The 24,233-nt window shown below is 38.4% G+C and overlaps 1 protein-coding gene across 3 annotated transcripts; it reads left to right on the forward strand.

Moving 5' to 3' along the window:
• The first annotated feature begins 877 nt into the window (after positions 1-877).
• On the forward strand, positions 878-23,293 carry LOC138755490 (tyrosine-protein kinase SRK2-like). Of its 3 annotated transcripts, none has more exons than XM_069921528.1 (9): positions 878-1,082; positions 5,995-6,064; positions 6,154-6,272; positions 7,235-7,398; positions 10,259-10,424; positions 14,407-14,565; positions 14,698-14,876; positions 16,111-16,267; positions 16,349-23,293. In XM_069921528.1, the coding sequence occupies exons 1-9, from the start codon at positions 953-955 to the stop codon at positions 16,540-16,542; spliced, it is 1,338 nt and encodes a 445-aa protein (XP_069777629.1). In that variant the 5' UTR covers positions 878-952; the 3' UTR covers positions 16,543-23,293. The 3 variants fall into 3 exon arrangements, with proteins under 3 accessions (XP_069777629.1, XP_069777630.1, XP_069777631.1); XM_069921529.1 differs by lacking the exon at positions 878-1,082 and adding an exon at positions 1,088-2,693; XM_069921530.1 differs by lacking the exon at positions 878-1,082 and having other exon boundaries at positions 5,995-6,074.
• Positions 23,294-24,233: the final 940 nt, after the last annotated feature.

The following is a 24,233-nucleotide window of genomic DNA, read 5'->3' on the forward strand; positions in this document are numbered from 1 at the left end:
GCTCAGGCCTGAAATCTTTTCTTCCTATGGATGCTGCGTAACCTGCTGAGTTCCTCTGGTATTTCTGTTCTTATACCAGAGTAGTAATATTTTAATAGAAATCGATTAGCTTATTTCTCCAACTTTTTATGTAAACAGCTTGTTTCCCACACTTAACTCCTTGTCCATGCTTACCCTAAAGGGATCTCCAGCAAGAATTTCCTGGCAGAAGCTATCCTTGCCCATAGTTGAATTTCCAACATCTATATCCAGCATTGGGAGAGAGCCAGATCAAGCCATGTTCTCATAAATATGAAGAAAGAAGTGCAAGAGGTATAGCTGAATTATCTAGAAACATTTAAAAAAAAACTTGTTATCTTTTAATTCTGCATTAAGTCTTGTTAGTTTTTCCTTTGAAATTTTAATCAATTTATTGTTTGTGCAATCTTTTACATAGAAAGTGACAAAATTATTAAATTTTAACCACAAACAAAGTTGCTCAATCAACTGAAATGGCACTTCCGCACTTCAGCCTTACACTTCCACTTACTTAAAAATATAGTATATTATCAGTGAGCACAGTTCATCTAAGGCAGATATTTGTTCGGACTCATACACAGCATAAAAATGGAAGTTGGATGTTGTTGCTTCAGAATTCCTGCAAATCTTAATTCTTCTTCAGAGAATGAGATAAGTGTAAATCTACCAGGAGGCATAGGCCAGGGTACAAGCAAGGCAGCTGGAGATGCAGTGTGCACGAGTGAATCGCCTCAATGGCCTGACCCTGGTACGAACACTGATCGGCAGGATTTACAAACCTTAGGTTCTGGTACTGCAGACTCTGATAAAAATAGGGAAGGAATGGAATTACCTAAGAATGAAACTGTCACCACCTATATAGTATTGTTTGACTATGTGGCGCAAACCCACGAAGAGCTGACCGTAAAAAAAGGAGAGCTCCTGGAAATCCTTCATGAGGAAGGGGATTGGTGGTTTGTTCAGAAAGTTTGGAAAGATTCTAAACCCTCCAGGAATAACAAATCGTGCTCTGGGTTTATCCCTTCAGAGATACTTGCAAAATTTAAGAGCTTGGAGGGATATCCGTGAGTATTAACCACAATGCGAAATGATGTCCTGCCGATTGTATTTTGATCAGTAAATTGGCACATGGACTGAGGCTGGGTGCAGTATAACACTTAGAAGGACTGGCACAACATTGGGTTTAAACTTTGGACATTGCAGGTCAGCTGAGTTATTGAATTCAATTTAAAGATATCGCTAAAACACTTGGAATCTTAACAAGTACTCATTCTGTGGCGCACGTGATGGCAGGAGAGGATAGGTCAATTTGCAACATTGTTGATAGCTTGTAAATGGCTACTTTACAAAAGTGTAACACTTGCCTGGCATTCAGTATCAAGGCATCATTATTCTGCAATACAGCCTAACTATTCTGTCCCCATCTAATATTCTTTCTGCTTTCTCAGAGGAAGTAGAGATATATCACAGACATTTCGGGCTCAAGCCTTTCTTCAAGGTATTTGCTCATACCTTGAAGAAGAAGGACTCAGGTCTAAAACGTCAGTTATACTTTATCTACTATGGATGTTGCGAGACCTGTTGAGTTTCTCCAGCGTTTCTGTTTTTACTTCAAAGTTTAAAGCTCCTTTCACATTGCCGATTACATGTGGGTTGAACCAGTTAATTTACCGGGTCCATACCCTATAATCGCACAGTGTGAAATGTCCCATCTGCCCCTTTCACACTGCCAACCCTCCTAGGAAGCGGGGAAACTTACTGAGCACACTGCACTCGGAAGCCTTTCCCCCTGCACCATGGTTAATTTTAAGGGGAGTCCCACCTCCAGCAGTAACAATGCGAGAGCAGGTTGTGCTTTCATACCGCGAGAAAGTGATTAGTAAGTTAACTTCAAGTGTCAGAGCCCAGTGCCTGCAGACTTTCATGTTTCACTCACTAACCCAGCATAAAATTATTGTCTCAAATGGCTGATACTAAGTTTGAAATCAACAGAATGAAATATGATTTTAAACTATAATCGTTTTCTGCATTTGAAAATAGCAGTTGAGATAAATGACAAGACTCTTAAATACTGATACTAAAGTAAATGGCCACAGTGTAGCAGCCCGTGTGCGGTTACACGGACCAGCCCGCAAAATGGCAACTGCGTGGACCTGGGGTGACACCGGCTGTCGTCCCAGGTGACCTCCACTCAGCGGATAGATGGGGAACTCTGGCAGATCCCAGGCCGGCACTCCGATGATGCGGGGCCCTGATGTCAGCGCCTGGGGCCCATATAAGCGTGACGTCTAGTCTCGCTTTCCAAGGCTTTGATGTGCATGTTGTTCTTCTCCACGCTCGTGTAGCATGAACGCTACAATAGCACAATTAAACATCCAAAAATAATGGGGAATATTAGGTATTGTTTCTAACTTTTAAAGTTTCTTGGTTTTAATGCGCTCATAACACCTGGATTAGACAAATGTGAATGCGATCTTCAATAAGCACTGCATAAATATGGAAAATAGACATTTATAATCATGTTGCTTCTGGAGTTTCCATTTCTCTCCACCAAAAAGTGAATTTTGGCTTTCAAAAATAAACTTTCTGGAAAAAAGTTGATCTGATCATTCAGTGCATGATGGAAGAGGAAGGCTTAATTTGCTTGAAACAGAGGGGCAGAAAATCATTTCAAGGTGAGAAGGGTTTGAATGATTGGTGCAAGGGCCTCAAAATGAGGATATATTTTTTCTAATGAATGTAATTAGTGTTCTGAATCTTAGCTTCCTGGGATCAACTAACCATATTGAAGAGCTAGAGTTAGAAGTGCAGATTATGGCAAGAGGACATGGACAGGAAGACTAGAGGCCTGGTCTTAAATGGCATGAGAGCATTGTGGAGGTCTGAGGCTTGGATCAAAGTTGAGTAGACTCCAGAGGAAAGACTAAAGACCAAAAGAAAGAATGGTGTCAACACATTGATGAGTCACTCTTACTTCTTCCTAGTTTCACTCTCAATAACATGACACTTTTTTCCCTCATCTCACAGATCACCAAGAGGTTCATTTGGCTAGGGAGTTGTAGAGCTTGGAGGGATAGTGAAAATGCCTTGAATCCCAATTTCATTTGTAGCTATAAAATATATTAGTTTTGCCTGCCAAAAACCCTGCCCACTTTGCCCAGGTTCATGGAGGGGTCTGGTTAAAAATGCCACAGGCCTTAACATTAAGCTGGTAAGCTTGGCAGTGGTGGCCAGTACCACTGAGATGTTTGGAGATGCTTTGTGTTTTGCTGGTTGATGTCTCAAGCATCCTTTGCAATATATGAAGAGGCCATACCACACCAGTGAGAGTTCAGACTGCTAGCATCATGGCTCCACATGACAGGGTCAAAAGGGGTTCAAAGCCACGTAGCAATCCAGTAATCTGTTCTCCAGAATTTTATTATGGTTGCTTAGTCACCACTCCATGGGCAGGATATAGTTCTGTGGAGCCCAAAAATTCTGCCCTCTCTCTTGAGAGAACAACAGTAATCCTCACAGCATGGCCACTTGACAAGTATGCTTGCTGTTCCCAGCCATCCATTCAAGCTATATTGTTGCTCCCGTGACCAGGGCATGTGAGTCTAAGATTCAGAGCTGTTCGAGATAGTCTTCTATGAACATTTCACACCTTCTGTGCAAGGTGGCAGCACTTCATGCAACCCAGCAATGATAGCATTCCATAGAAGCATTTGTCCAAGAAAAAGCCACATACGGCGCAGACACCAGACAAGGGACAAAGTGATTAGATGCCATTCTCATGTAATATAACGTGTTTTGAAGTAATTTTGAGCCAGTTGTTTGGCCTTTAGTTTGGCACAATAGTTAAGCATAAACTTTATTGAATAATGGCAGAAAAATAGTGAGATGTAGGACTCTTGAAGATTGAATGACTGGAGTTGCATCTACTGGAATCACAATGACCTTGTCAAAAATAGCCGAATGGGAAAGAGGCATCCTTGGGTGCCTTCTTCCCACTCCTCTCTTCCCCTCACCCCTGCTTCTCACTTCTCTCACTCTTCTCAACTGTTTGATTTCTGGCATAGCAGTGGTGTCTTCCACAGTGAAGACTGATGCAGATTATCTATTCTATTCATCTGCAATTTCTTTGTTCCCCATTCTTCATGCAGAAAAAGATTGTTGTGCAGCCCTAATTAAGCATGCAATTCATGAAGCCATACACTTTTTTTCTACTCTTTGGCAAGAGAATGAAGTACAATTAGTTCTATTGTACTGGGAAGCAGTCGAAACCTCCTTTTGCATCAGTAGTCAGCAAACTGTGAGATATTGCAAATACCTCCAATTACTACCCAGTAGAAGCCCAAGACCCACAGGTCATTGACATGGTCACTGTGTTCTGACACAACTCAAAGGGCTCATTTGGTAAATCTCAATGAGGATATATCCTGGTGAAGCACAGATTCTTCATAAACTGTGCCTCACTAGTTCTGGTTAAAGAATTATTACTTCGTCACTGTGAATGCTTTTATCTTACAACTGAGAGCCTTTCTCTTTTATTTCCGCCCCCCCCCCCACCCCCCACTTCTCTTTCCTGCTCTGTGTGGCTTCTGCTGATTCTCCCATCAGCCTGCACGTCAGGAGGACTAGTTATTAATGCACATATCTGCAGAAATAATTAACTTCTGCAGTAATGATAGAAGGAAGACAAAGTCAATTAACAAGCAGCTCACCACCCCTCATCAATTTCAACAACTTGGAAGAACAGTAGAAAGCACCTGTCATTTCTGAGATCACTGCAATGCTCAGTAGAAACTTGGCATCAACTGAATGGCATTTTGTAGATAATTTCTATCTACAGCTTTACCATTGTCTCCTTTCAGTTATCCTTCTGACATGAGTGAAATTGTTGGGTTCAACCTGGTTGCATTGGCATCAGATCAGCTCTGTAAATTGATGGCACAATATATTTACAGTAAAGCCCTGGTATCTGGCACCTATGGGAATTGGTAGATGCTGGATAAGTGTATTTTCTGGTTGCTTAAGACTTACTCTTACAATGCCTAACTAATACACCTGTATTAAGAATAAACAGTTTAAAACACAAAAATACTATACCATACTTACACTGAACAAATTTCACTTGCATGAATGTATAAACCTTCAACATTTTACTTCATTTTCAGTCACATTCTTTGAAACCATTTAACCATCGCTGCATCTGCAGGTTCTTCTCCCTTCCACAGAGCCGACTGAAAGATGAACAAGGGCATTATAAATACAGTAATTAACCCCCCTCCTCCAAGTTGACAGCGGACTAGAAGGGCCTAATGGCCTGTTTCCATGCTGTAATTGTTATGTTATGTTATGTTATTAAGCAGGGATAAGGAGGCACTTTAAGAGAGTCACCCAATGCGAGTGGCATCAACTAGTTCTTCATCCTAGGCGACACCATTGCCATTTCACACAACTTTACTCAAACAGCTGCTACAAGCAAAGCACGAACAAGGCCCTCCGCTGGCTGAATATTTGCTCCCATCTTCACCAAAGGTTTATGTGTTATTTCAGTGAACATTTACTTTTACAATTTTAAACTTAGGCATTTTATCTATTATTTTTATCTTATTTAATTTTTTTTATTTATTTTTCTCAATTTTTTTTGCCAGTTGCTTGAGACTACCAGGTGCTTGAATTCCAGATACCAGAGATTTCTATGCATGTATTTTGGATGCCATACTTGAACTGATTCTGATTTGTAATTAACAAGGAATAAAGAGACAGGCTTGGAGCCAAAGTTTATTTCCTTTAATTACGTTAAGATTATATAATGATTAAGATAATCTCCTTCAATCAATAAACAAATGGAGTAGAATCTTAGAATCTATAATTGATCAGTTTGCACAATGTAGATTAATCTGTTCTATTCTTTCTTGTGTTCAGATATGAGCTGACACATATTGAAAAACATGAATGTTTCATCTTCTCTCATTACTTTGTAAGGTGCTGACTCTACCAATGCACTGAGATACTATAAATTATACAAAGCAGAAAAACAACTGATCATCCATTTGTAAGCATTTGTAAGTTGACTTTTGCATAATGACTTTGAACATGAATGCTTGATTGGTTTACTTCATGTCATGCACACTTCTATTATAGTTGGTATTTTGGAAAAATGACCCGTTTTGAGGCAGAAAACCATCTTTCTTCTGGTCAAAATATTGGCTTGTTTCTTGTCCGCAAAAGTGAATCATTGGAGAATTCATATGCATTATCAGGTAAAAAAAAGCATAATATAAATATTATCAGATTTTTATACTTCAACTGCACAATAAATGTAGATTTGGACTCACTCGACCTCTTTTAGGAAATTGAAGGGCTGCAATTCCATCTATGCATTTACTGTATATGGTATTGTAAGATATCAAAGCAATTCCCAAATTGCCTTATCCTAATAGGATTTCTGACTATTAACGAACATACAGTATTGTTTGTGATATAATTAAACTGGTTTTTTTGTGTTTGGTAGTTCATATATTTCATGTAAATCACTTTTCATGATCAGAATCTGAAATTTGTCTACTCTCAAATGTTCATTATTAGTATGCAAGTCTACTTCAACCAAATTGTATACTGAAATTATTTTGCAAAAAGGTTCACAGGTGAATACTGACCTCTTATCACAGGGGCAAGAGATTTCAGTCCTGTATCCTGGACACCAATGGAGATGTTTCCACCAATATGTCAAGTGCAATGCATGACTTCTTGACAAGGCCTTGTTTGTTCCTGGAAAGCAAGTTCAACACAATCCAATTTTTGGTCAATCCTTTTAGGAATTTGAGATTACTCCACCGCATTTTCAGTGATTCAACAGGAGTTTGATGGGAAAAGATTTTAAAAATTTCAAAACTGGATCGGTTTGAAGAACACCTTGCTTTATGTACCACAGAGACTGAATTGATGCTGGTGCACATGGAAAATGGATAAAAACAGATTAGTTATGATTTTGATTGTCTGATTACCAACTTCTGTTGAATTTATTATTTTTCTTTGGTGATTATGAAGTAATGTATCCACTAACACAATTCTGAGGTGTGTATTTAAAGTTAGAAGACAGGAACTAAAACTGACATTTTTTTCTGCATTGTTGACATCTCTTGTGCTAAGAAAAATTGCATTTATAATAATCAATATAATTAACAAATGTGATCATTGATTATTAATGGAGGTTTTGTTTCAGTTCGAACTGAGGGATCTATTGTTCATTTGATGATTTTACAAGATGGAAATGGCAGATTTCACATCAATGGAGATCTAAATTTTACCACTATTCATGAATTAATTGACCATTACAAAAATAATGAAATTTATTGTGGGATTAAATTAAAAAGGCCAAGTGAAAAGGTAAGTGTAAATATGGGTGCTTTTTAAATAAACTCATGATTTTTTTTAAAAGTGCTTTACTTTTCTAGTGTCTCAACATTATGGAGGTGTAAGTAAAAAGACACAAAATACTTGGGCTCTTAAATATCCCCAGAAATGAATGCTGGTAAAATCTAATTCCACAGCCAAGAACCACCATCCACTTATGTCGAGTTTGGGCCAGTCATTTGCAAGTGAGAGCCATGCTCCAATAAAACCCTCGTGAAAAGATATATTTTGCTGAAAAACAAATCTGTTACTTTTCAAAGGGTCATTGGTGGGCCTTGCTTTCATTGATCTAAAGGGTGATTCCCCCACCTCATTTGGCATTCCACTCTTTAGACATACCTTGTCACTTCCAAACAATTTCTGCGAGATCCTCACTAGTACCGTGAAAACTATAAAACTTCACTTGAACGACCCAGCCTCATCAAAGGTCATGTTCCAGTTCGGTTTTATAGTACATATACAAGCTGATGAAACAGTGTCAGTCAGACCATGTTGCACGCACAAAAACACACAAAACACAGTATATAATGACCCCATAAACAATTAAAATGAATATATATAAATATTTGGGATGATTTACTTATTTTGTCTCACAGCCTATGGAACAAAACTGTTCTCCAGCCTGGCAGTCCTGATTTTGATGGCAGAGGGAAAGGATACTGGATGGAAAGGGACTTCTACATTTCCTTATCCCAGTAAATGTCATCTACGGAAGAAAGGGAGACCCCAGTGATCTTCTCGGCTGTTTTAATGATCCTCTGAAAAAAAGATGCTTTGCAGCTATCATGGCACACAATAGGCCCTTTCAAGCTGCCGTGTAAAATGGGGTTAACCAGGCAATTTTCCCAGTTAGCGCCCTACACGCGGCAGCTTGAGAGGGTCCGACCCCGTCAGCATGGTCCTAATCCAACCGGGTCTCAGAGGTAGTCAGGGAACCCAGTTAAACTTAACTAGGTCGCATTCACTGGCAACTTGAACAGGAAAATGGCCGACCCAGTTACTCCAGTGACATCAGCACTCACATGCTGGCGTCACAGGGAAACCTCTGGCTGAAATGCCTGCCACAATCGGGGGGTTGGGGGGAGAGGGTTTTCTGCCGCAGGAGGGGGAGAGGAGTCACTGCCGCAGGGAGAGAGAGTGGGGGGGCCGTGAACAACCGCTGCTGCATATGCCACTTTGGTTGTGACAGCTCAACGTTCGCAGCAGCAGGTGGGGGGGGGGGGGTCACGACTGATGAAGGGAGGGAGACTGACTGGGGGAGTGGTGATTGACAGTGGGTGGAGACTGACGGGGGGGGCAAATGATGGCCGTTGGGGTGGTGGAGGAGACTTACCAATAGTTCCCCTGATTGCTTGACGCAGCACTTACCACATCATTGTGGGGGGCGGGACTCCCCTTAAATCATCGGGTTGACGATTTAATGGGGCGATCCCCCTGCAGCTTAAAAGGTGCTGGAAACACCTTTGCCTCACTAATCAATCGTTCCTGGGTCCCAGAAAGGGCTACCGAAGTGCTGTAGTTTAAAAGTGCCTAATGATGCAGCCTGAAAGATTGTGAAGAGAGGGGTCAATAGCCTTGCCCTCCTCAGCCTTCTTGACTAATGAAGAGGTGTTGCGAGTCAATTATATGCACACCAAGGAACTTTGTGCTCTCTACTCTCAATGTTGGACCATTGATGCATAGTGAGGATAATTGACCTTCCTCCCCTCGAAGTCTACAATCATCTCCTTTGTCTTGTCCACATTCAGGTTGTAATTCTCATACCACTTTACAAGTCATAATGCGACTCATCATTGCTGATAAAAACAACTGCTGTTGTATCATCTACAAATTGGTATCTTCAGTTGGAATATATTGTCAAATTGGAAAGTAATTTCAGGGTATACATACACACTGATGCTAATATGAAAATTGTATGGTGGTGTCATTGATTCAGTGCTGCTCAATCACTCATCCTGTATTAAAGTGTGATCATGGTAGTAACATTTATTGTCAATCTCTAGTTAATCCTTGACTGAGAAAGCAATTAAGGTGGGCCTGGATGTAGGCCGAGCCAGGTAAGGATGGCAGATTTCTTCCCCTAAAGAATATCAGTGAATCAGATAGGTTATTAGAATCAATTACTGAGTCTAAGTGTTTATTCCAAATTGATTTCATTATTTAAAGTAAATGCCATAGTGGGATTTGAACTCATTTCATTACATCAATGGTCCTATCTTGTGGATGCTAGTCGAGTAAATTAACTACCTTCTATCCACTGGTGAAATTAATGCGGAATTCAACCTGGGATCGGTGCTGTCTGCTTATAAAGATTATATAATAACTTGTGAATGGAATGGATTTGTCAATTACATACATTAAATTAAGATACCAAGAATTTTTTTATCAAAAGAAACTCAAGCAGAATTCCATGTTTTCTTCTTATGCTAGAGGCTTTTTAAAGTATCTCAAGCACTAAGTACTACTCACCTCTCAGAATTTAAACACTACTCATCACTCAGAAGGTTCAATAGAGTCTGTGGAATTATTAGTTAGTTAGTTTTGTGCATCTTTAGCAATGTTGATTCTTCATCAGATGGTATGTTAATGACCACCTCAAAACATGTTGCTGAACTCCATGAGATAGGATGATATCAAGGAACTCTTGATCCTTTTCAGGAATATTTTGCCTGAGATTAAGAGAATATCTGCTTTGTTGAGAGTGGCATCCACTGGCATTGAACTGAGCCCAAAATACAGGTTATTGTAAATCAGGCTCTTATATCTGACACTTACTGGTAATTAACTAAACTTTCCCATTCTTCTAAAATCAGTTTTTTTTTTAAATCAACAGAGAAAGCCAGTTCTTCGCCACTTATCATATAAAACCGTGGACAAATGGGAAAGGCCTAAAGAAGAATTCACTTTAGTGAAGCGCATAGGTATTGGTAATTATGGAGAGGTATGGAAAGCCACCTGGAACAATAATGTACCTGTTGCCATTAAAATGTTAAAATCAGGTAAACATGTTTCTGACAAATAATTATTTGATCTTGGTTATTACTTAATTCATGATTTTTCAGTATGGTAAAGAACATACACATCTTGCAAAATTGGCTAAGTATACCAAAGCACAAATTTCCAAAGTTACATCAATATCAAAATTATTCAGAGCTTCAAGCATAAACTCAGATGCAAAGAAGCAGAACAGAAGTGGAATTGGAAAATTTCCAACCTTAAGAACATAAGAAATAGGAGCAGGAGTAGATCATCCGGCCCAGCGAGCCTGCTCTGCCATTCAATAAGATCATTGCTGATCTGGATCATTGACTCAATTCCACCTACCTGCCTTTTCTCCATATCTCTTAATTCTTTTTTTATGTAAAAATATATCTAATGGAACCTTAAATATGTTTAATGAAATGGCCTCAACTGCTTCCCAATGAACAAAGAAGAAAGAAGTCTGCTTAATTCCATTAGTGTAAGTCGAGATGCTGATATAAGATTATGAGCAAAAGGGAATATTGGACAATTCTTGCAATGTCAGAAGTACAAATTACAGCTGTACCTGCTGCCTTTGTCAGCTCCCTCAATCAATTCCCTTTAAGAAAAGTATCTCAAAATTAGAGGGATACAAATCTTAGGAAGAATTGGGTATGGGAAATCGTTCATTTGATCTTTCCACCCATTCTCAAAGTATGGAATTAATAGCAAAGCTGAGAAGATATGTCATGGAAGGAGATAATGACACCTTTATTGAAGCCCCACAGAGTGTCCAACTTGCTATTTCTAAATAATGTTAAATGAGTTTGGAAAACTCATGAAATGACAGAGCAACTCAGTGGGTTTGACAGCATTCATGGGTGGAAATGATCAATCAATGTCTTGGGTCAGGAATCCTTATCTGGAAGCCGAAAGACCCTTAATCTCACTCAAAAGATGCAGCCTCCTGTGTGCCTCCAGATCCCAACCTGGAATGTTGACTGACCATTTCTGTCCATGGTTACTGCCTGACCTGCTGAACTGCTCCAGAATCTCATTGATTGATAAAGATATTGATAAATGCTTGTTGCCCAGTGTTTTCAATGAATAAATGTTGACGCATGATATAAAATCATTTCACCCTGCTTTATATCCTCAGCACTCACTTCATTCACTCTCAAAGGTTCCCAATATGAATGTGAAGCTATTTAATTCAGATTTGTCTATGAGCACAAAATCCCTCTTTGACATGTTAGGATCCTGATTCATGAAACTCTACCACAACATGGATTTTTCACAGTTTAATCTTCATCCTTCAATGTTTCTGAACTACTTAAGGTGTTCTTGTTTTCCTCCTTTACCCTTACAGTATAATAATTTTCATTACATCCCAGACAACAGACCTGATCTCCAGTTGTTGGCACCCTTACCACAAAACTTTGTCCTGATCTATTCCTTGCTAAAAGGAACAAGTGAAGGCAGTTTGCCCTGGTTCACCAGGAAGTAACTATTAGCTAAAAAGACACCTTGATGAAGGGCCAAAACGCCAAAAAGTTGGTTATGTGACTTTATCTTTTCTGCACAAAGAACACTGTTTGACCAGCACTGAATTTCTCCAACATTGGGTATTATTTCAACCTTGGAGTCTGCAGACTTCCATGTTTTACTAGTAACTATAAGCTTCTCTGCTGAGAAGAATCCAATCGAGAGAACCCACGATCACTTTTTGCTTCAGTCAAGGGACGTGGACTTTGCAGGTTGAGTCAGCATTTAATTGCCCATCCCTAATTTCCCTTGAGAAGGTGATGGTGAGCTGCTGTCCTTGACATAAATATACACTTACAAGGCTGTTAGAAAGGGAGTTCCAAGATTTTGACCCAATGATGTTGAAGGAACAGCTACATCTTACCAGGTTAGGATTGTGTATGGCTTGGAAGGCAATCTCCAGGTGGTGGACATCCCATTCTTTTGCTTCCTTTGCCATTCTAGCTGGTCATGGTCCTGGGTTTGGAAGATGCTGCCTAAGCCCTCTTTATGGATTGCTGCAGTGCAGCCCTTAGATGGTACAAACTACTGCTACCATGCGTCAGTGGTGAAATGAGTGAATCATAGTGGACAGGGTATCTATCAATTCAGGTGCTATGTCCTGCATATGTTGAGTTTCTTAAATGTTGTTGAACCTGTACTCACTCAGACGAGTGGAGCTCTCTTTCATTACATTTCTGACATTATTCTGAAAAACTCCTACAAAGATGTCCCGTAGCTGAGATGCTTGACCTCCAACCACAACAAACATTGTCCTTTGTGCTTGGTATAATTCTAACCAGAGGAAGACTTTGCCCCTGATTTCCATTGACTCCAGTTTAGCCATGATACCATACTGGATCAAATGCTGCCTTGATGGGAAAGGCAGTTCCTCTCACTTAATTTCTAGTGCTGAGCAACTAACCGATGAGTCGACGAATGAGCCAAACCTCAATGAAGACCAGTGTTATTGCTCTGACATAATTTTCAAACTTGCTTACACAATGGTGCACTTCATCTCCAACAAACATCCCAAGGTAGTAGAACTAATCATTGAAACTAATGGGAAATGTTTCAGCTTGAAAGACTGAATTCCAGAGTTAAGGACACCCCAACTTTAATAGTCAAACTGCAGTATGCATTTTCAAATATTCAAAGGCAGAGATAAAGTCATTGTTGATTGAAATGCACAAGAGGATAATCTTATACTCAAGATCCACAAAACACAGGTGCTCTCTCAATCCCCTACTGTACAATGTCACCTTCCAACACTAAAGCTTCACAGTGACGCCCTGGAAAAACATTATCACTTCCCTTATCTTGGGAGTTACCTTTTGATGAAAGCGGACATTGATGATGATGAATGTGATTCCAACAGCCTAAGCTCGGGTTCCGTAAAAGTCTTGGCCTCAAACCCTGCCGTCTATGTACTTCTGAGATGTGGACTGCCTAAAATAGACACCTCAAAACACTGCAAAGATACCACAAATGAAGACTCCACAAAATACTCCAAATTTACAGGAAGGATGAATGTCTGCATCTTCTTCCAGACCAAATACCCAGCATTGAAGTCTTAATTACATTCAATCAGACTCATCCAGCAGCTGGAAATATTCACATGTCTGATGCTTGCCTCCAAAACAGGCACTCTTTTCTTATCACTCTCAGGTAAGAGATGACCAGATATATAGTGGAAGAAATCCATGGATATGTTTAAAGCTTCTTTAAAGAATTGCAACATTTTCACTGACTTCTGAGAATCACTGGTTTGTTGCTATTCAGAATGGAAAAGGAACATCCAGCATGTAACTGAGAATCTTGAGTCTACATTGAAAGCACATAGAGGCTCTGTCATAATGGTCACTGAAGCTCATCACCTCTACTCACCAGCCAATCCCTTTATTCATTTCCTGCAGCATTGGTGGGAGAGAGAGGTTTACATCAGTTTCTATTAAGCGGGCTCTTGCAAATTAATTCATTCCTTTCAGTTTGTTGGCATTTGCAAATCAATTTAGCATTTTGCCTCCAGTTACTTGATATGATTTAGATACTGAAGTGGAATCCCTCAGGTTTGGGTTCCCATCACATACTGATGTTTCTTCACTCCAAATTTTACTCCATTGCCTGCAACATTCATGAGTTCCTTCTGAAAATTATTATACGGCAAAAAAAATTGCAAACAATTCAGTTTCCTTCTTGAGATCTTTCCCTGTTCTTGATTCCTTGATGCACACCATTGATTACAGTGTAACTTAATGTTTTCGTGTCCTCTTTATTTGTGGAAGAACCAAGCATAAAGCTACCACGCTGCTTCTCAATAGGAATTCCAATGACCTGTCCATTAAGATTATCCAGAATAGTTGCCACATCATATCATCCAAATTGTTGATTACTTTTGTGTTCCATTATGATGGTAGGTTGTCATCTTGAGCTGTGCAGTCTCATTAATGTTTGGAAATTTTTCAACTGAATTAAGCCATAATTATGTATTAACAGATGACACAGATCCAAAAAATTTTCTTAAAGAAGCACAAATTATGAAGAGCTTCCAGCACCGTAACTTAGTTACACTGTATGCAGTATGCACTAGAACAAATCCTTTGTTTATTGTCACTGAACTGATGAAACATGGAGATCTTCTGAATTATTTAAGGAGTGAGTACTTGGACCATTTTAAGTTTATACAAATTTTAGATCATTCTGACTTCCAACCCTAATATTCTGAATGTTTATTCAAATACAATACTTTGCATGGTATGGTTGATGATTAGATGTATTCTTTTCCAGAAAATGAAGATTGCCTTACAACTGTACAATTAATACACATGGCAGTTCAGATTACTGCTGGAATGTCATACCTGGAGTTCAACTGTTATGCCCATCTGGATTTGGCAGCACGGAATATTCTTGTGGGCAACAACATCATTTGTAAAATTTCAGACTTTGGTCTTACCAAATTGTTAAAGGTAGGCAAAGGTGTAAAATAAATGTAAAGGTGTGGCGATATTTTAAGCTCATTTACTCAATGTAAGCATTTGTTATTAAGACATAGCTCATATTTAAAAATGAACTTGAGCAGGAATAACTCACAACAAAGTGTGCAAATAGTATATTGTGTTTTTATTTTATTTATCTTTCTTCGACTTGAATTCATGTGCTCCTTGAAGTTTGGAATTACCCCACTGCCAGAGAACAAATAATTTCCATTTCTTGGCCACATCCACTGTCAGTTTATATCAAAGTCAAATCAAATTAAAATGATTATCCATAACATTCAAATGAAGGACTGCACCTTGCAAAGAGCCTCTACTGGCTTTTCTACCAGTAACAAATATGGTCTCAGTAATGGAAGCATTTTCTCCATGGCTAAAGAGCCTAGGATTAGAGGTCATAGATACGGGATCAATCAGTTGGGACCAAGATGAAGAGTGTTTACTTCATTGTTCTTTAGAATCGTTTGCTTCCCAAAGGTGTGGATACTCATTCACAGGATACATACAAGTTAGCATTCAATGTAATTTTGGACACTAAAGAAATCTGGAGATTGGGCAGGAAAGAATGCGTTTAATGAGTTTAAGTGTATTTATCACCTTATACCGAGGACAGAGAGAAAGGTTCTTCTGCGAGCAGTCTAGCACATTAGCTCTAACATTCATACAGCTGTTTAAAAAGTGCAATGCAGTATACAGAGTATGGGGTTACAATGAAAAGAAGGACCAACTAGTACAAGCACAAGCAGCATGAAAGCACTGTCATGCGGTTCATTCAGGAGCCTGATGACTGCAAAGAAGGAACTGCCTTTAAGCTTAAGCTTGTTGGTGCATGCTTTCACACTCTTGGGTCTTCTCCTTGATGGGATGAGGGAGAAGAGAGTGTGCCTGGGGTGTGAAGAGCTAAGGTGGTCAAATTCTAACCCTTCTCAATGACACAAGTGCTTATAGTTTCTCTCTGTACACAGATGCTGCCTAGTCTGCAAATATATCTGGTGATCCTGTTTTATATCAGATTGTTATTGTAAGAAGGGAGTGTTCTTAAGAAACAAGCACAAGTTCATATCTCCACTTTGGAAATTACTTTCACATCATTTTTAGTTTGATTGAACAAGTAATAGGATAATAAATGTCTTCATTTTTAATTATGCCTCTGATCTGAGATGAGCTATAGAAATGTTCTGTTATTGTTTTGTGCTTCTCAAAACAGAATGCCTCTTCTACCGAAACATCTGTTGGTAAACTTCCCATTAAGTGGACTGCTCCAGAGGTTGCAGTTAAAAATCAGGTTTCTGTGAAATCTGATATCTGGTCATTTGGTATTGTTCTCTATGAGATTGTTACATTTGGAAAAATACCATATCCAGGTAAGCTCATTATTCTATAATATCCTTATTTTGAATCTCGTGTTTTACTTCAAATTACATTATAATCTTCTGATATTGCAGGAATGTCAAACAAGATGGTATTATCAGAGTTGGTCAAAGGCTATAGGATGCCATGCCCAAGTGGCTGTCCTCAACCAATCTACAGCACCATGTTGGAATGTTGGAATGATGTTCCATCTCAAAGGCCATCATTTAGTGCACTGAAATTGCAATTAGAAGACTTCATCACAACCAATTATAGTCCCCTGTATTAAACATCTTTGAAATGAGTGAACCTCTCATTTGAAATTATGACTAGGCAGCATTTTGAAGAAGGAACAAAAGTAAAGATATTGCTCACTATTCGATCTTATCTTCCTACCAAATAAAATTGGACATCAACCTCAATTGACTTCACATATGGATAAATTTGCAAGCTACTGCCAGAGACATTCCACTTTTCTGAAGTATGCATGCTGTCTCACCATAAATATCATAATTCTTCACGAATCCAGTGAGTGAAATAGCATCAGATATCTGATTTTCTGAAACTCAAATGAAACTCATTTGTCCATTTCTGTCGAAGAAAAATGATGAAGTCATTCTTGATGAGTGAAGAACAACCAAATTTGGAATGCAAAACATCTTTTACCAGTTTGGAATTTCATTCTATCCAATTTTTATCAATAATTTAAAGAACTTATCTCTGTTATCTAATTTTTTTAAAAATATTACGTTTATTGTCACATGTACCAAAGTGCAGTGAGAAAGTTCATTTTGAGAGCAGTCCAGCCACTAAACCCATACACAGTACAGTAGTTAGTACAGAGTGCAGAGTTACAAAGAGAGATCAATTGGAATAGAGCAATGGCACCATTATTCCATGAGTGCAGGGTCCATTCAGAAGTCTGATAATGTTGGGAGTGGGGCAAGAACAATGAAGTGAGTGAGCAGGAAGTGTCAACAGAGTTTATTGGTTTGTGTTATGATCAGAGCTACGTTCACATCTCTCTGAAGTTTCTTGAAGTCTTGAGCAGATGCAGTGATGTGCCCTGACAGGATGCTTTTGATAATGTATCTGTAAACATTTTTCAAGGTCACAGGTGACAGGCCAAATTTCACCAGGCTCCTGAGGATGTAAAGGGGCACTTTCTTGGCAACTGCATCAATGTAGTTGAACCAGGAGAGCTCATTGGAGATGCTTATTCCTTGAAATTTAAAGCCTTCTACCATCTCCACCTCAGCAACATTGATGAGGTCAGGGGATTGAGCTCCACTCCTCTTCTGGAAGTCTAAGGATCTCCGCTAATGTGGAGGGAGAGGTTGTGATCCAGGCACCAAGCCATAAGTCTCCCTATCTGCTCACTATTGCTTGCGATTTGGCAGATAACAATTACATAATTTGTGAATTTATAGGTGGAGTTGTAGCAGTGAATCTTTACTTCTCATTTAATATCTAATTTGAACTCAATTGCATGACTGATATTAGTGCAGACTATGTGCTGATCATTAATAATTGGGTTAACATGATTGGTGAGGCAAATATAAAGGTTTCTCCTTTTCATACTGGCACAAATGCTTAATGCTCTATTTGAGTTTTGTTTTCATCAATACAATATACAGATGCACCAAAATTCTAATTTGCTGCAGCCAAACAGGCATGTGAGGTACACCAGCCACAATAGTAAAAATTAAAATGACCACAAGTTCAAGGCAGAAAAAGAGATAATGAATATCAAATTCTATATGAATAAATATTCACAGCTTCATTTAGTGCAAGAAAAAAGTGAAGTTTCAGTAGTTCAGACAGATTTTTTGGTTGTCCTGGGGTAGTTTACATTTAGTATTAGAGTAGGAAGGGAAAGTTCAAGACCCTGATAACTATTCTTGAACCTAGAGATGCTGGACATCAGGTTTTTGTACCTGCTGCCTGAAGGTAGCAGCAAGATGTGGTTGTGACCAGAGTGATGGTGGCTGCCTGCTTGGGGCAATGCTTCATATAGATGTATTCAATGGACAGGAGTTAAGTGGCCGTGATGGCCTTTGGCCAGGTTTGCCACTTTCTACGGCCTTCAGCATTCAGGGGTACTTGAGATTCCAAACCAGACTGTGATGCAACCAGTTTCCATATAATTATTTTTTCATTTAGACATACAGCACAGTAACAGGGCAATTTCAGCCCATGAACACATGCCACCTAATTATACCCAATAGACCTACAACACCATGTAAGTTTTGTGGGAGGAAACAGGACCACCCCCACCCCCCACCCCACACACTGGGAAAATCTACAAAGATACGAGGAGAATGTACAAACTTCTTACAGACAATGCAGGATTTGAACTCCAGTCCTGATCGCTGGTGCACACAAACCGCTAAACTTCTCAGATTCTTCACAGTTGCTTTGATTTTCTGGCTCCAGGAGAGGTCCTCTGATTTGTGGACTCTCGGGAACTTGAAGGCACTGATCCTCTACATAACTGTCCAGTCAATGAAGACAGGTGTGGTCCTTCAGCCTCCCCTTTCTAACATGTCTTCTGTCATGTTTTTACATTTTCCTTGATTGTTAGTTGACATAATTCTTTAGTTTAAAAATCAATCCAGATTGTTTAATACGTGATCTTTACTTATATGTTGTGCAAAACTACAGTGCCATAATTTTAACGTGGCAACCAACAAACTACTAATTTATCACAATGTTCTTAGTAAAATTGTAAAGTTAGTACAAGACCAGTGTGGTGGGCTTTTTGATTAGCACAGGAAAGTTGGGTCAAAGGGCCTGTTTCCATGCTGTGTGACTCGATGACTCTATCTGAAGCAAATTTGGATTAAAACATTTTTTTGCTAGAATCCTGCTCTGTGACAAATGTCACAGTAAACCTAAATTGTTGCAGATCAGGGTCATTGCCAGATGATGCACAATGTTCATTTTTTAAACATTTTTAGAGATATGCAGTACTAAAAATGTATAACCAAATGATTGTACTTTGGCGTTTAATAGCCCATGGGATGAAACAAACTATTATCAATTCTGCTTTGTCTCCAATTTTTAACTTCTTCTTTTCAGTCACTATTTCCTTATTTCTGTGCATCAGATTAAAGTGAAATTTCACATGGGGAAATGAACAGTATCCTGATATACTCATATTTAAAGTGAGAGTCATAGTCACATGGCATAAATGCTGGCCCATCCATACTAATCCCACACTCTCTTTAATTCCATATCTCTCACTATGTCTTCCTTATTCAAGTATGCATCCAGATGCCTCTCAAATGTTGTTCAATTCCTGACTCCACAAGCTTCACAGGAAGCTCATTTGAGATACCAACTACTCTGTGTGAAAAATGTTCCTTTCAAGCCTCCTTTAAACCCCCTACTTTTAGAGCTGACTACTATATGAGACAGATATCTATCTACCTAAGCCTCTATTTTATATACCTTTATCATGTCACCCCTCAGCCTTATTAAGTCCATGGAAAACAGACCTTCACCTATGTCCTCCCCAGTTTGGTTTCCCAAAAATGTCTCACTTTGCACTTGTCCAAATTACCATATTTCCATTTGATCTATATCATGTTTTAACCTCAGGCAACTTCTTCATTGTCCTGTACATCGCAAATTTTGCGCCATTTGCAAATGTACTAATTATTCCACCTACATTTTCATCCAAATCATTAATAGGTATAACAAACAACAGAAAACTAGGACTAACCCTGTGGCATGCCACTAGTCACGGGCCTCAAATCCAAAAAAATGACCCTCCACTATCACCCTCTGACCCACAAAGGCTATTTTGTGTCTAACTAACTAGCTCGCACAGCATCTTATCTATTCCAACCTTCTGAACAAGCCTACCCAATGGGACCTTGCCAGTGTTCTTGAAGACTACATCTACTCTGCTGCCCTTGAGTTCCTCCAAGTTTGTTCTTGTGCCTCAAAATATGATGATTGTACAACATATCCAAATGTACTGTTAAATAGAGACCCTTCAAAGGGTCAGGCGCCATCTATGAAGGGGAAGTCACAGTCAGGTTAAAACCTTGCTTCAGGAAGAGTATCTGCAGTCTTTTGTGTCTCCATCAACTCTTTGATGCTTCGTTCATCTGGATTTGCCTTTAAACCTCAAGTGCTTCTATAGCCTGTCCTGTTGCAGCGAAGGGCAAGGACCGCAAGTTCAGAGCACCTTCATTGATGAAGGATATTAAGAGTTTGGTCAGGAAAAAGGAGGCATATATCAAGTATAGTCAGTCCCTTGAGGAGTATAAAGAATGAAGGAATATACACAAGAAGAAAATTAGGTGAATTACTGGAAGACCAGAGTATAGCTAATGATGCGCTTTTTGTGACACACAGCAGAGATGAACCAAGAAAGTACAGGCTGGTGTCTTTTCATCAGTGATGGTAAAGTTATTGGAAGGGGTTTTGAGGTACATGATTTATTTTCAAATTGCAAAGGCAAGAAGTGATTAGAGTTAGTCACATAGCATTGGATTTGGGAAATAATGCCTCACAAATTTGATTGAATTTTTTGAAGAGGTGACAGAAATATTTAAAATGTCCTTGGCCATTGGTGAGGTGCTGGAGGATTGGAGGGTAGCTCATGTTGTTCCATTGTTTTAAAAAAGGCTCAAAATGTAACCCTGTAAATTATAGGCTGGGGAGCCTGATATTGGTAGTAGGTAAATTATTGTGTTCTAAGAGATGGAATACCCAATTATTTGCAAATCCAGGGATAGTCAACATGGCTTTATATGGTAGATTGTATTTAATGAACCTTATAGAGTTTTTCGAGGAGGTTACCATAAATGTTGATGAAGGAAAGGCTGTGAATGTGGTCTACATGGACTTTAGTAAGGTCTTTGACAATGTTCCAGAGGGAAGGTTAGTCAGGAAGGTTCAGATGCTAGGTATTCACGGTGAAGTAGTGAAGTGGATTTGACAATGGCTGGACAGGAGAAGCTAGAATAGTGGTCGATGATTGCTTATCAGATTGGAGGCCTATTCCTCAGGGATCAGTGCTGGGACCATTGTTGTTTGTCATCCATATCAATGATATGGATGATAATATGGTAAATTGGATTAGTAAATTTGCAGATGACACTAAGATTGGAGGTGTTGTGGACAGCGAAGACAGTTTTCAAAGTTTACAGAGGGATCTGGACCAGCTGATAAAGTGGGGTGAAAATGGCAGATGGAATTTAATGCAGACAAGTGTGAGTATTGCATTTTGGAAGGACAAACCAAGGACATACATGGTAAATGGTAGGGGACTGAGAAGTGCAGTAGAATAGAGGGATCTGGGAATATAGATAAAGACTTCCCTGAAAGTGGCATCACATGTGGATAGGATTGTAAAGAAAACTTTTGGCATATTGGCCTTCATAAATCAAATTATTAATTACAGGAGTTGGGATGTTATGTTATAAGATATTGGTGAGGCTAATTTTGGAGTATTATGTGCTGTTTTGGTTTCCTCATTACAGGAAGGATGTCAATAAGATAGAATTCAGAGAAGATTTACTAGGATGTTGTCCAGATTTCAGGGACTGAGTTACAGGAAACAGTTAAACAGATAGGACTTTATTCCCATAGAGAAGAAGAGTTTACCAGTCGCAGAATTTTATTCCAATTTTCATTAGAAATATGAAGGTTGAGTTCTCTTTCCCAATCATTTTTAAACTTTTCAAAAGTCCCAGAATTTATTTTTGTAATTATATTATATAATTTAGATATCACACCTTTTGGAGGGAATTTTGAATATAGTATATCCTCTAAAACAGTCGTAGTCTCCTGATTGGGAAAAGAGGGTAAAGTCGAAACTAAGAAACTCCTAATCTGCAAATATCGAAAGAAATGAGATCGAGGTAAATCATATTTCATGGATAATTGTTCAAATGACATGAAAGAGTTATCCAAGAATAAATCCGAAAAGCATGTTATACCTTTAACTTTCCAGAGTAAATAAGCTTGATCAATTAGAGAGGGATGAAAAAGGAAATTTAGTACAATAGGAGTTTCCAAGATAAAATGACTTAGGCTAAAAAATCTCCGGAATTGAAACCATATACGTAGTGTATGTTTAGCCATTGGATTATCAATTTGTTTATATAATTTAGTAAGAGTAAAAGGGAGAGCAGCTCCCAAAATAGAGCTAATTGAAAAATTTTGTATCGGTTTAATTTCTAAATTTACCCAATGGGAATTTAGAGATAATTCTGAATAATTCAACCAATACCTTAAGTAACTAATATTAATTTCCCAGTAATAAATTCACTAATACAGTTTAAAGTTGTTCATAGAGCTTATATGTCTAAAGATAAACTCCATCGCTTTTATTCTCATATCGATCCTATATGTGATAAATGTCAATTGGAAATAGCTTCCCTTACACATATGTTTTGGTCCTGTCCCTCTTTACAGAATTATTCGAAGGAAATTTTTTCCATTATATCTACTGTTTTGAATATTGATTTACAACCACATCCCATTACTGCAATTTTTGGATTACCTATGATAGATTTTACTTATTTATCTCTTCCTGCGGATCGTATGATTGCTTTTCTTACACTAATGGCTAGAAGATCTATACTATTGAATTGGAAAGAGGTAAATCCTCCCACTGTTTTCCAATGGTTTACCCAAACTATACTATGTTTAAATTTAGAGAAAATTAGAAACTCTGTCTATGAATCCCCTTCTAAGTTTGAGTTAACCTGGCGACCATTTATTCAATATTTTCATTTGTGGTGAGTTGATCTGGCTCTGTTTTCTTTCTATGATTATGTATGATAATTGGGCTGTAAGATGAGATCGGAGTGATCGGCGTGGTTTAGCTATATCTGTAGGTTTTTTTTAAAGTTTTTTTTAAATTCAGATTTGTTTTTTCTTCTTTTTTGGGGTTTTTTTTTCTCTTTTTTCATATATTGTTATTAATTATATCTTTTTTTTAGAGATAGTTCACACCCTAAACTGATCAAATTTTTTTTTTTATGATATATTTTTATTCTGTAATATTATTGTTTAATATCTCTGTATTAAGTCATTACTTACTATGTATTTTTTATATCTCTTTGAACTGTATGTGTTTATAAATTATAATAATAATAAAAAGATTGAAAAAGAAAGAAAGGACTTTATTCCCTGGAGAGTAGAATGAGGGGTGATTTGATAGAGGTATTTAAAATTATGAGGGAGATAGACGGAGTAATTGCAGATAGACTTTTTTTTCCATTCAGGGTGGGTAACATTCAAACAAGAGGACATGGGTTTAGGGTGAAATGGGAAATGAATAGCGGGAACTTCTTCACTCAGAGAGGGTGGGAGTGTGGAATGAGTTTCCAGGTGAAGTTTAGACGCAGGCTACATTTTAACATTTAAGGGAAATTTGGACAGGTATATGGATGGGAGAGGTATGGAGGGCTATGGACTGAGTGCAAGTCAGTGGGATGAGGCAAGAAAAAATGGTTCAGCACAGACTAGAGGGGCTGAAATGGCCTGTTTCTGTGCTGTAATTATTCTATGATTCTAGATGTACGATATTTGAAGAAAAATGGACGTCAAGATGCTATAACGTATGCTATGGCCCTCACTATTTTGCTGCTTTTGTTGCAATTCAGAAGAAGGTGGTTAACAATTGAGGTTATTTAACAATTAATGAAGAAAGGGTGCTGGAACTGTTTTCAGAGTGCTTCGATATTTAACACAAAAAATTTGCTATTGCCTTCTAATACTATATGAGAACTACAGTATTAGTTGACTCCCTTCATATATTTATCTTTATTGAAATTAATGGAGCTCAATTTTGAAAACAGCAGATAATGGGCATCTAATGAATACATTTAAATTGGAATTCAATTAAATATGTGTGCCCTAAATCCTCAGTGATCAGTGCTAATACTGAGTTGAGTTACCTGCAAACAACCAGCTGAAAAAAATAATTTGAAAGGGTGGTAGGGTGACACACAT

Source organism: Narcine bancroftii, chromosome 2 (genome assembly GCF_036971445.1).
Source record: "Narcine bancroftii isolate sNarBan1 chromosome 2, sNarBan1.hap1, whole genome shotgun sequence".
NCBI classification, from domain to species: domain Eukaryota; kingdom Metazoa; phylum Chordata; class Chondrichthyes; order Torpediniformes; family Narcinidae; genus Narcine; species Narcine bancroftii.

What these genes read in the sequence shown, in the direction of transcription:
- LOC138755490 (XM_069921528.1), top strand. Translation starts at nt 953, where the DNA reads ATGAGGAAGGGGATTGGTGGTTTGTTCAGAAAGTTTGGAAAGATTCTA. An exon ending in TAAAAAGGCCAAGTGAAAAG is followed by an intron (nt 7,399 to 10,258) that starts GTAAGTGTAAAT and finishes TTAAATCAACAG; the next exon opens with AGAAAGCCAGTTCTTCGCCA. An exon ending in TCTTCTGAATTATTTAAGGA is followed by an intron (nt 14,566 to 14,697) that starts GTGAGTACTTGG and finishes ATTCTTTTCCAG; the next exon opens with AAAATGAAGATTGCCTTACA.